The 12238-nt window shown below is 41.8% G+C and overlaps 1 protein-coding gene across 9 annotated transcripts in view; it reads right to left on the bottom strand.

Moving 5' to 3' along the window:
• Positions 1–806: 806 nt before the first annotated feature.
• The window catches only part of nlgn3a (neuroligin 3a), a 154008-nt gene continuing 142576 nt past the window's right edge, over positions 807–12238 (bottom strand). For all 9 annotated transcript variants that reach the window (XM_037675363.1, XM_037675366.1, XM_037675360.1 and 6 more), the window contains one exon: positions 807–1719. In XM_037675363.1, the coding sequence (XP_037531291.1) occupies positions 864–1719 (856 nt within the window). In that variant the 3' untranslated portion in view covers positions 807–863. The remainder of the gene's footprint in view (positions 1720–12238) is intronic.

The raw sequence follows: 12238 nt of genomic DNA on the forward strand, positions 1-12238 counted from the left end.
TCTTAAAACAATCACAGTAACGTAGCGTTTATCTCTGCCATTTCATCTCTTGACAAGAGCTGTCCCACACAAAACATCTCTACACAAGTTGAAAACCCTCCCCAAAAAACAAGATAACATTGTTTGTGTGGTTGTTGTGTTGGTATGCAACAAAAAAAGTAAACAAAACACCAAAAAAAAAAAAAGTTGCCCAAAAAGGATTGAAAATCTCTACATCTGCGTGTCCTCTAAATGCCTGTCCTGGATTCAAGTCTCGCGTCTTTGAGTCTGCTCTGCTTGTAACGCACTCCATACAGAATATTCTCACCGAGTAAGAAATAATGACGAAAGAAAAAAGCTCAGTAAGGCATCAAAACGTAAAACAAAACAAAGAAGCAATTAAAAACATTTTGCGAATAGCAACGCAGAGGCCATTGTTTCTGGATGTGTCTCCCGCAGGAGGGAAATAAAAAGCACTTCTGTTTTTTGTTGTTGGTTTTTTTTTTAGTTATGAATTCAAGAAATAAAGTGTTGATATCTCCTCAAGTCTGTTTAAAAAGGCTTTTTAAAATGATTATTTTAGAAAAAAAAATACTGCAGAAAGACCACCTCCCCTATGTCAGGAGAAGGGAAGCAGTTTTGATTTTGGCAGCTCTGCACAACTTGACATCCACGGAGAGCTCTCAGCAGCTCTCCTCGTAGTAAAAGTCTGGGTAAATCTCCGCACGTTTTAATCCCGCTTTCGCGCCCTTTTCCCCGCCCCCCCCTCCTCGCAACCCTCCCGTCCGTTCTCCGCCTGTGATATTTATAAAACACAATCCTCTCCAACGTTTGTTCAGCCTCCTGCCCCTTCCCTTCCTTTTCCGCCTGCCCGCTTCTTAAAGCTATACGCGGGTGGTTGAGTGGGAGTGCGGCAGGCCGGTGGAGTTGAAGCCGGTCGTGAAGGTGTTGTACGGGTGGAGGTTGGGCATACCCACCAGGGAGTTGGGGATCATGGTGATGGTGTTGGGGGTCATGAGGGGGATGTCGTCCGGAGAGCGGCGCAGTGTGAGCGTGTAGTCGGGCAACGAGGCCAAGCGCAGCGCCCCCTCGTTGCTGTTCCCCGCCTCACACTCGTGGTGCGTCTGGTTCATCTGCAGCGACATGATCTCCTCCTCGGGCGCGTGGTGGCTGATGTCGTTTGAGGTGGTCTGCAGCTGGGGGCTGGGCTGCCCGTGGCCGGAGTCCTGCCGCCGCTTGTCCTTGCGATAGTAGAGCGCCGCAAAAGCAAGGACATTGAGGAAGAGCAGCGAGGCCCCCACTGCGATGGTGACACTGAGCTCCGTGGAATAATCCCGTGGGTTCTCCACGACAAGTGGCCCCGACTCCTCATCGCCGTTCCAAGATTCCTTATCGTCACTGTTGTAGGCCGGTGACATGGGGGGGCGTTTGGTGTTGAAGGGCCAGCTCTTCCCGTTGGGTCTCTTGGTGGACAGGCTGTTCTGCGTGGTCTCTGGAGGTGGCACTTTGGTGGTGGTCGAGGTGTAGTGAAAGATCTCGTTAAGGTTGTACAGGTGGGGCACTAAGTGTTTCCAGAAAGCCACTTTGGTGGCCCTGTAGTGGTCGCGCACACGTGGCTTCAGGCCAATATGCAGGTACAGCTGTTCCTGGGGGTTGTACTTGGACCAGGCCACTTCCTCAAAACGGTTGGCCTTGGTGTGGATGAACTTGGTGTCTTGGGGAACTGGTTTGTTGGGATCCCTGCAGTCAAAAAAGAGATCAAGCAAACAGAGACTCAAATGAGATTTTGACGGTACATTTAATTATTCATGCTTTGACCTTCATTTAGAGCCAGGAGGCATTTAATAAGAAAACCCTCTGCTAGGAGGCACAGCTTCAGTTTTGGCATGAAAGGGTTTCAACCTGTGGAAGAAAGTATAAAAGTACAAATACCCAACTGCAGGTAAAAATAAAATGCCTTGCTTTTCTTGAACGAGTGCATATCACCTCCCAACCTTTTATGCTTGAGTTTAAAATAAGATCATCTTACATTGAGAAATGAAAAAGTTATAGCTGTTTTGGTCAAACCTTGAAAATATGGTACTCACAGTCTCAAGTGATATTTCACGATCTGTACACACTTGGGAGTATTTTTGTGAACGACTCTCAGCTGCCACGACAAAACTTTAGCTCAATAACCAACAAAGTCCATGCTCAATAATCCAGGTATACAATCCAACAATTTTCAGTCAGGTCATCTGGACAGTTTCTTTTTTTTTGTGCTGAAACGTTTCACCTTACATCCAGAAGGCTTCATCAGTCAAGGAAACACAACACAAAACTGATTATTCCCCCAACAACTTACTCCAAAGTGGAACAAACCAGTTATGTTGGTGCTAAGATGGTCTCTTTGGCACGCCCCCTCCTCCGGTGCCAGCCCTTTTCCTCGTCGACAGTCATGGTCAAACTCAGTTTAGTTCGATAACTATAAAACTGACTGAGTCAGAATCAAGTCTGTGTTGGTAAGTTTAATTACTTGTCATGGACATTTCGCCGGATTCCAAAAGATAATTGGTTATAGATGTACATACAATGATGACTTTTTAAGAGCTTCAGTATAACTCATGCAGTGGATCATCTTGCTAACAAACATCAGTGACTTCAACAATGTTAAGAGCAAAGTTTTATTAGCAAATTTGTAAGCAAAGATATTGCTCAGTCTTTGAATATGTGTTGGAGACAACTCTCATCTACTACTGTGCCATTTTTTTTAGTTCCAGTTTGGTGGCACAGAGGTTAGAGAAGATGGGCCTGTGATTGGAAAGTCGCAAGTTCAACTCCCTGGACAGAGAACATCAAAATGTGGGTGGAGTTGGTGTAACACCCACACCTGCCCCCACCCTCATTTGCCCCACTCTGGACCCTTGAGCAAGGCTCTAAACCCCATCATCTACTCCTGAACAGGTCTCTCTTGAAAATGAGTTCTTGTGACTCAATAAGACTACCTGTATAAATAAAGGGTAAATTAAAAAAATATGTCAAACTGACCAAACTATAATAGTTCTTGAATTTTCGACGGTTAATTGACTGAGGTGGCCATCTTGATTTGGGTTGGCTCCAAATAGTCAATTTAGGAGAGTTTAATTAAAATATACTCAGTGGTTTGTAAGATATTTAGCTAACAAACAAACAAAGTTCCTTAACAGATTCAAAGAGTTGATGCCAAAGCATAAAAAAAGATCTCGTGCAATCATTTTGTGCTCTGAGTATGGGTTGAGGATTAGTATCAGTTATCACCACAACAAATTTCAACTCAGTTGTAGTCATTTTTGTGTTTGCTAAGTTTAATTAACTGTGATAGCCAAAATAGAGATTAAAAACATATTTTACTAACAGAAATACACAATAACAACTTGTGTGTTTGCTGTAGTATAAACTGACACCAGTGTCTAATTTGTTTTGTGTGCGTAATTTTCCCATGCCTTCTTCACCTCCTGCTCTTCCTTCACCCTCTTTGGGGGCATATTTCATACCGTACACCTCACCCCCTCGTCTTCACTCTCCCCAGATGTTGATCTTATGTCAGTTCTGCAGCAGCCCTCCTCTTGAAACCTGTGCTGAGGCTTTTAGATTAAACATGTATGAATAAGTCAGCGGTCTTTAGGGCTCGCATCAGGAGGTATGCTGCTGTGGATAATCCAACGCTGGTGAAGCACCCCCCTCCCCCTCTCACTAATTGCTCAGGGAAGGCAACAGAGCATTCCTTGAACTGATGTAAAGAGGACCATATTAATCAAGACAGGATGTTTCTGGGCATGGGACTGGGCAGGAGATATTTATTTATTTATTGGTATTTAAAAAAAATCCTGGCTGCAGTATCTAACTTGACCTATAGAGGTCACTGTTTCACTTTTCCCTTTTTCAACATGTTGCGTCAAAGAGCCAAGCATTTCAATTACAGTGGAACTATTGATTTATCGAGCGAATTAACATATAGCAATCTCCAACCATCACACAGTTCCTTTGTTGCTGTGTACGACGTCGGGATTGGGAGCTCTGAGGCGACCGCTCTTGCTAAATTACTTTCTGTGAATTCTAGCCGGGTGGCCTTGAAAACACAAAGTCAGAAGAGCGAACGGTGGAAAAGAAACAAAATAAAATAAAAAAAGAATCAGCCGTTTCTCTAAACACGTTATAAAATATTTCTCTGAGGTTCTGAATGCATTGTTGATGGCAAGCAAAGTTCAAATTTAGTTGGGGATTTGGGGAAATTGCAACTTTTTTTTTTCCCCTCCTTGTGCTTTTTGGGCGTAGGCTGAAAACCCTCCAAACATAGCTAAGAGAATTAAAAGACACGCCAGAAGCGTTCACCGCCATGCTTCTCTCCTGTTAGTTTCTCTGCTGTCAATTTTTATTTTTCAGGTCAGTGCTTCTGGGAGAAGGAGGGAGGGGAGTAAAGCAAATTGAGACGGCTGAAGCTGAATCCCCGAACCTGGGCTGGTGTCAGCGGAGCAGCCCCGTAAATAACCTCTTTTATTAGGCCTGTAATGATCCCCGATGAATATTGACAGCCGGACTATGATGACTTTGTAGCTGAATATCAGTAATTAAGTTTCATAGGAGCGGGCGGTGGAGGTAAGGTCATATTGATCTTCCCCAGTGCAACATGCCAGGGAACAGGATGTCGGTTGAACAGCCCGAGACGTGCGGTTGTCTGCAGCCCGCGTGCCTCATGAATTCTTACTGCTGCACCGTGCGTGCCATCACACAGGCACACAGGAACATTTTTCCGCCTTCCTTCATATCTCAACCACAAATGGAAGTAACGGAGGTCAGAGCTGTCTCCATTAATAGGAGTTCTGCTTTTCCACAATATTGCAAACACCTTCTTTTTCAAGAGGGTCAGTTGGCTAAACGGTGGTGAAACAACAATTTAAAAAAAATAAAAATAAAAATGAAGAGAAAAACAGAAAAGTCTGCAAATATGCTTGGAAAGATTTGGCAAAAACAATCAACGTGTGTGTGTGTGTGTGTGTGTGGCAGGGAGTGAAGGCGCAATGGTGCAGTGGAGTTGGGAAAAGCTCTTCGGTGGCTGGCTGACTGGTTCAGTGCAAGTGAAGATGAATAATTTAAGGAACACAAAGAAATCAATGTGGCATCTTTAGTTAATTTGATTTGCCGCATTAGAGAACAACTGGCTGCCTTATCTAATTACACACACATATGCTTGGGTAATTGTTGCAAAGTCAATAGTAAACAGGGTACATTCCTTTGAATGATTCCTCTTGTTGTTGCTAAACTTTGGGTTGCTTTGGGGGATTTTGTAAGTTCTGTGCTGAGTTGCGGAGTCAAGGGGAGCGAGTCTGAAATGGGGCTCTGATTTACTCAGAGTCGGCGAGGCCTGCGTGTCGGGTCAAGAAGTTTGTGGGAGAACTGAACGCCACCATGTAACGCAGAGCAGTCAAATTCATTTGGTTTCCTTGGCAAAATGATCCTGTTTTCTGCAGATATTAACCAGTCTGCAGTGTCAGCAGAAATATCTGCTTTAACATCATCGCAAATACACTCTGATCTGCCAAAACATTAAAACCACACAACTGTTACAACCTTCTGGACGGTTTTGGCATGAATGTTGAGTTTCTATCAACGTCGTTTTGCATTCAGACACAAAAGATGTTAAAAAGTTTAGGTCCTAGGGGTTTTGGGACTAGAAGGCTGAGTCAGCGCTTTGTTTTTCTTTTATTCAGTTCCAGAAGTTGTTTCAGATTGTTTACCATCTGACGCTGAAAGGCAAAGGCAGGGCGATATTGTTTTTACCAGCGTCTGTGTGTGCATGTAGGTGTGTGCGTTTGTCTCTTAGCATAATATCTCAATACTGTAGAATAAACTTGAACACAGCTTGCAGAAAGCAAGCAGTGCATTTACAACTGATGAACTCTGGAGTTAAGCATATTCGAGTTTACTGCCACAGCCAAATGACCTTAGAAAGCACACAAACGGCTATGATTCAGTCAGTTTCACAAATAGTGTGCGAAAATTATGTATTAGTAGCTTAGAGCCATCCCCAACATATATTAGGCACTAACAAATTGCAGATTATTATTTAAAGTTCTGCCATTAACTATTTAGATTTAACTCTGTCTGATTGTTACCAACATATCTCATGAACCATTAGACACATTTTAATGAAACATTTATTGAACACACATCTACAACTGATTAACTAACCTCTCATAGAAAATTTTGAATAAAGTAGATGCCATTTCCTGCATTCTGGTGCATTTTAACGGGTTGTTAAACATCTACGTTTACCTACATACCAAAAACTGCCGGAACTAACGTAGCGTTAAGCTAGCAGTGCACAATACAGATGTGTTATCTAAGATGCTACAGACGTAGCGCTCCGCTTCTCTCACACATCCTAACCTCCGTAAACAACCGCCAGCACTAACACGGCGCTAAGCTAGTGCACAAAACAGCAGTGTCTCCCCCTTCTCCCCACCGTGAGCACCCTGCCAAGGCAGATGACCTCGGAAACACTGCGTGCAGTGTGGAGTTGTTGTAGGTAACCAGGAAAACCTGGAGTGGATTTTTAGTGGTTTGAATATTCTCCTATTAATTAAGTGGAATGGATTTGTTCATAAAGAAATAGAAACAGTGCTGGATGAACTAATATTTCATGGTAAACATGTGTGTGTGTGGGGGGTCCGAATTAATATTTTTTGATTGTGGAGGGGGACACGTCTCCTTCACATATGATTGTTGCGACGCCTATGTACTCATCGTATACATGCATACGAGCATGCATCAGGATATCATCGTATACAGTTTTAGCTTAAAACTTGGGCATTAACTGTTGGGGCCTGCCTTGTTAGTCTGTTAGCAAACCATCTCATAAACCACTGGACAAATTTTAATGATGTTTTCTAAAAGTAATAACTAGATGCATGTCTACAACTGATTAAAATGTTATATTACTCCAAATGATGATGGTTACCACAAAAATGGCAATAACACATTTGGTTTAAAAAATATTGAACTAAATTTTGATCTGGTAGTAGCCGAAAGTCATTCCAAATACAAACTTTTAGTGGGACATGTTGAAAAAACTTTGCCACGACAGACTGCCGTGTGTGATTTGCATTGTTTCAAAAAAGCTAAGACTTTGTATTTAAAATATTTTGTCCCACTGTGTTTTGCAATGTTTAGTTAGGCAATCCAGGCTAGTCTACTTGAACTAAAAGCTAGTGCTCAAGGCCTCCCTGCAGTACTTTGCACTGTAACACAAATATTTATACTTCTTATTTCACCTGCCTGTGGCTACAGCTGCAGTCTAATAATAATGACGGCAAGAGTGGAAAGAATAGAATCTACAATATCATAGTTCTTACGTTCTTTTTTCTCAGTAAGTGCGCAAGGACACAGTCATTTCAACAATTTATGTAACAAAAACGTTATGTAATGCAGGAGCCATATTAAAGCCAAGTCTTACGATCAGTGACAAAGATAAATGTTTGCATACGACTTATTATCATCCACTGTTTGTAGGTTAAAAAAAAATATTCAAAAGAAAAAAAACTTTTGAGATTTTAGGTTAATATGGGATTTCTAAATGTCAGTCCTAAGCTGAGCTCTGTCTGCGTGAATGGAAACATAAAGCCGTTTGGCATTTTGTCAGTACAGACTTGTCGCAGTAAGACTTTCAGAGATAAAGAGAGCAAAATTGCATTAAAACAGACAGAAGAGATACATTTGATAATGAGATAAGTGATTGAGATGAACCAGAAGCACAGATGAAAATACAAATTACCTAAAGTTTTAAATTAAAACCATTTTATGATGAGACAGGAAGGAGTTATTGCTGTTTAGTTCATCTTTAAAGCTATGCACAATCCCATGTGAGACCTCATTGGATCTGGTCACTAAGAGTATTTGTTGGGGACAACTCACAGCTACTACCACACCAAACCTGTGCTCAAAATCTGTCAAATTCAATGAGTTATAGCTCAAGAGTAACCTTCTTGAATTGGCTTGAGATATATATATATAAAAAATCAGTTTTAGATGTACATCCAATGACTGCTTTTCAAGAATTCCATTAAAATCCACCCAGGAGTTCTCAAAATATTTTGCTAACATATAAACAGAGCTGGGCAGCACAGTGGCACAACTGGTAGAGCTGCTGCCTCTCAGCAGGCAGGTCCCCGGTTCAAATCCCGGTCCAGGGGCCTTTCTGGGTGGAGTTCGCATGTTCTCTCCGTGCATGCGTGAGTTTTCTCCAGGTACTCCGGTTTCCTCCCACAGACCAAAAACATACATGTTAGACTGATTGGTAACTCTAAATTGTCTCTAGGTGTGAGTGAGAGAGTGAATGGTTGTTTGTCTTGTTTGTCTCTGTGTTCCTGTGATGGACTGGAGACCTGTTCAGGGTGTACCCCGCCCCTCGCACAGTGATTGCTGGACATGGGCTCCGGCGACCCCCGTGACCCAAAATGGAAGAAGCGGGTAAAAGATAATGGATGGATAAACAGAGCTGACTCCAAAAACTTAATTTCAAAATGTTAACCCCCCCCAAAAAAAAAGTATAATTTATTTGAACCCAAAAGACATGTTTAGGATCAGTCTTACTTACTACCATGGAAAGCCATGGGTCAACATCTCTAAAACTGATGGCGATGCTGTGATCTCAGGGTTTTTTAGGCTCAGTCAGCTGTGGATTTAGTTGACTCAAAACGTTAATCAGTTTTACATGTGCATCCTACGACTACTTTCTAAGTTTCAATCAAATCAGTCCAGAGATTTACATGAAGTGTTGTTCTGCTGGGCCCTTCAAGCTGATAGCACGCCACCAGTCACAGCTCCGTTCCTAATCTGGACGCTCTCCGAAGCCCTGGCTGGACACCCGGGCAGAAGAGCGGGATTATTACACTCATAAAAGCCAGCGTTTTAATGGCCTCTCAGATTTCCTCTGATGTGTTCATATAGCTGAGCTGCCATAAACCTTCGCCTTCATCTCTCCCGCTCCTTTCTTTCCAACATTGAGGATCGGTTGACCCCCACTAACCTTGACTTGCCATGTGTGTTTAAATGCTCCCATGTGTTTGTGTCTTTGATTGATGCGGAGTTGGTAAGTGTGTGCTTCCTTGCAGATCTGTTTGGGTGTACCTGAGCCTGTGTGTGTTTGTGCTACACTTGTGACACTTGTTTCTGTGAAAGCTGAATCAGCTAGCAGCCAGCTAGCATTTTGCCACTTTTAGCTTTGAGGTAACCTTTTGACTTTTGGCAATTAGCTAGTCTATTGCTATGCTTAGTTAGTCCTTTGATACTTTAAGCTTTTAGCTATTGCTTCACAATTTCAAGCTAGTGTTTATTATTTTTAGCATAGCTAAAGCACAGCAACTCATTCCTTTAGATGTTATCTAGGATTTTTCTACTTTAGCTTAACATTTAGCTAACATCATACCTTGATCATTTGGCCAGTCATCACCTAAGTTTTGCTTTTTAAAAGTATTTTGCTACTTTTAGCTAGCCTTCGTTACTTTCATCTTTGACTTACTGTATTGCAGTTTACAGATAACATTTTTCTATTTTAGGCTTTTGCTTTAAGCATGTGTTTTTCTCTTGCCAGCTAGCAATTTGCTACATTTAACATCTAACTAACCCATTTAGCTATTACTAAAAGGGTAGTCATTCTTTTGCTCTTTTTTTATTACCTCTGACAATTCAGTAAAACCATGTTCAACAGATTTCTGCAGAGTTATAGAGTATTTTTACAGGAAATGCAGTTTCTTTAGCGATATATTGACCGGTTGGACCACGCACACTTGTCCCCAGAACATGTCTTGCTTCACATACTGTAGCCCAATACGTCTTGTGGTGAGAAAACACAACTTTCCTAGCTGACATTACAAAAAATAAGATTTTCTTGTACTGTAAGTATTAATCAAATTTTCTATAAAACGTTGTGCCACCTGGATGACAGACAAGACTCTTGGCTCTCGGCAGGATGTGACAGAAAAGGACCTAAGCTCATTACCCATTCTAAGCCCCATCTACAAGCGCTGATGTAAAAGGTAGATAAGGAGAGAATGAATATCATTTTCTTTCTTTTTTCATTTCCCATGTACCTCCTTCCCCTTTTCATCCTGATGTAATTTGAAGCGCTTCAATGATCATAGACCTAGCCATCACCAAATCTGAAAAGACACGTTTAGGTGCCCCAAGGCAGAAGACGAGAATCTATTTTCACTGCACTCAGGGTCTGTGAATCCAAAGCCGAGTATAGCTGCTCAATATAAAAACATGCATTAATTTAGCGACACTGATTTTTGCTAAGCTGCAAAATATGGAAAGATTGTCTTCTTCCTTTATTTATTTATTTTCTGTCGCTACCCTCGTGTAACAAATTTATCCCCTGCAGTTGTTTATCTTCTTACCAGGTAACACAAAGTAAGGAGCTAATTTTAATTTGCTCTCTGACACAGCTTTTTCTTCGCCTGTATTCTGTGTGCATTTTAGCACGCAGCATTCAGGAACGGCTTCAGCTCTGAGCAGGTGAATCATCGGGCTGCGCTCCTTTTACCCTTCATGCGCTCACACTGCTGCAGAGGGCTGAGTGATGTGTGGGTCATATTTAATGGCAGCCTTCAGTTCAGCAGGCTGAAGTGATGCAGGGCGAGGCGCTGTGACTTTGAGATGTGTGGAAGTGTTAGAGGACACTGCTCTTGGACCACTTCTTATTATGGACGCTATCGATTTGTTTGATAAGACGTGTGGCAGCAAAAAAGAATCCACTCCTGCATGCAGTTTCAACCCTTTTTGTAGCCTTTTTGTTATCGCAATTCTGTGTTTGTGTGTCTGTTACTAGAATATCTCATGAACCACTCAATACATTTTATTGAAAATTGCAGAGAGTAATCATTGGCTATTCATATACAGCTGATTAAAACTTGAAGATGGTTGCCATAAACGAACAACCTTAAAAATCACAAAAAAAAAAGCTATAGCTCAGTCATTTTTAGATATATTGACTTAAGACTTGGTGAGGTAGTAGATGAGAGTGATCTCTAAAACATCTTCAAGTGCTAACAAATTTCCAAAGACAGTTGTTTAAATTTTATCCAATAAGTCCCCAAGTGGAATCAGTGAATGTAGCCAACATATACAATTGATTCATTTGTGGAGTCACTGTAAATCAAGATGGCCACCACAGCTAATCCTATAAGCGAACAAAAATGGCTATAACTCAGTCGATTTTACACAAACATAGCTAAAATTTGATATGGTGATAGACACATGGGATTACAAATTATTATTTTCAACTAAAGGCTGCAGGCGACATGCATTCCTTTAAGGAAGGCTAGGTCTTTATTTTTTACATATAAACAAGGTTTTCTCTTCATAGAAACAAACATTTATTGTTAGCTATAATTTTGCAACCAAAAGGAATGCATTCAGAGTCCTACTTCCTGCTCTCCCTTCAACTTTCTCTTATTACATTCAGCACACAACGTGGACACCGATCAATGGCCTGCCGGTGCTTTAACAAGCCACACCACTTCCTTACCTTCTGTAATGCAAATCAGGATATTGGCTACAAATCTACCATCAAGTGAGTGCGTATTTAATGGAGTGGGTGGGTGGCTGTCGGGAGCGGAGCAATTTTACAGCGCAAAGCATTCACATAATATAGATACGGGTTGAGTTAACGAACGACTGAGAATGGAGAGTTGGTGGTGGTGGTGGTGGTGGTGGTGGTGGGGGGGGGGGTGTGGATAATCCGGAGTGAGGGGAAGGAAGGAGGTCACTGATGAGTGATATAACAACTGAAGCCAAATAAAAAAGGAGGTCAAATAGGAGAAACAGCTGATGTGTAAGTGTTGTTAATCCTACAGAGAAAGGCGGCTCGATTGACAAGTGGGAGGAGAAACAAGAGAAAAAAAAAAACACAACTTGCGGCATTGTACATCATAGTGTGGGCTGTTAAAAACTGCGCCGTAGACACACTGCCGCTACTTTCGTTTGGTTGGCAACCATTGTCACTAAACCAATCAATACTGCATATTTTAGTTCATGTTGCAAATGTAATACATGACTGGCTTTCTTTTGTGTGGGATAATGAGAGAGAGAAATGGTGGAGCGCGGCAAGGAAGTAGAGAGAGGAAGAATAAAAAAAGAAATTCAAAACATGACAGTACTCTGCTCTTTAACAACCTAATGGGGCACAATATGTGTCCTGGTTCACATAGAAAGTAGTGGCAGACACAGTGTGTGTATGTGT

The sequence above is a fragment of the Nematolebias whitei genome, chromosome 4 (assembly GCF_014905685.2).
Source record: "Nematolebias whitei isolate Nwh7 chromosome 4, NemWhi1, whole genome shotgun sequence".
Taxonomy (NCBI): Eukaryota; Metazoa; Chordata; class Actinopteri; order Cyprinodontiformes; family Rivulidae; genus Nematolebias; species Nematolebias whitei.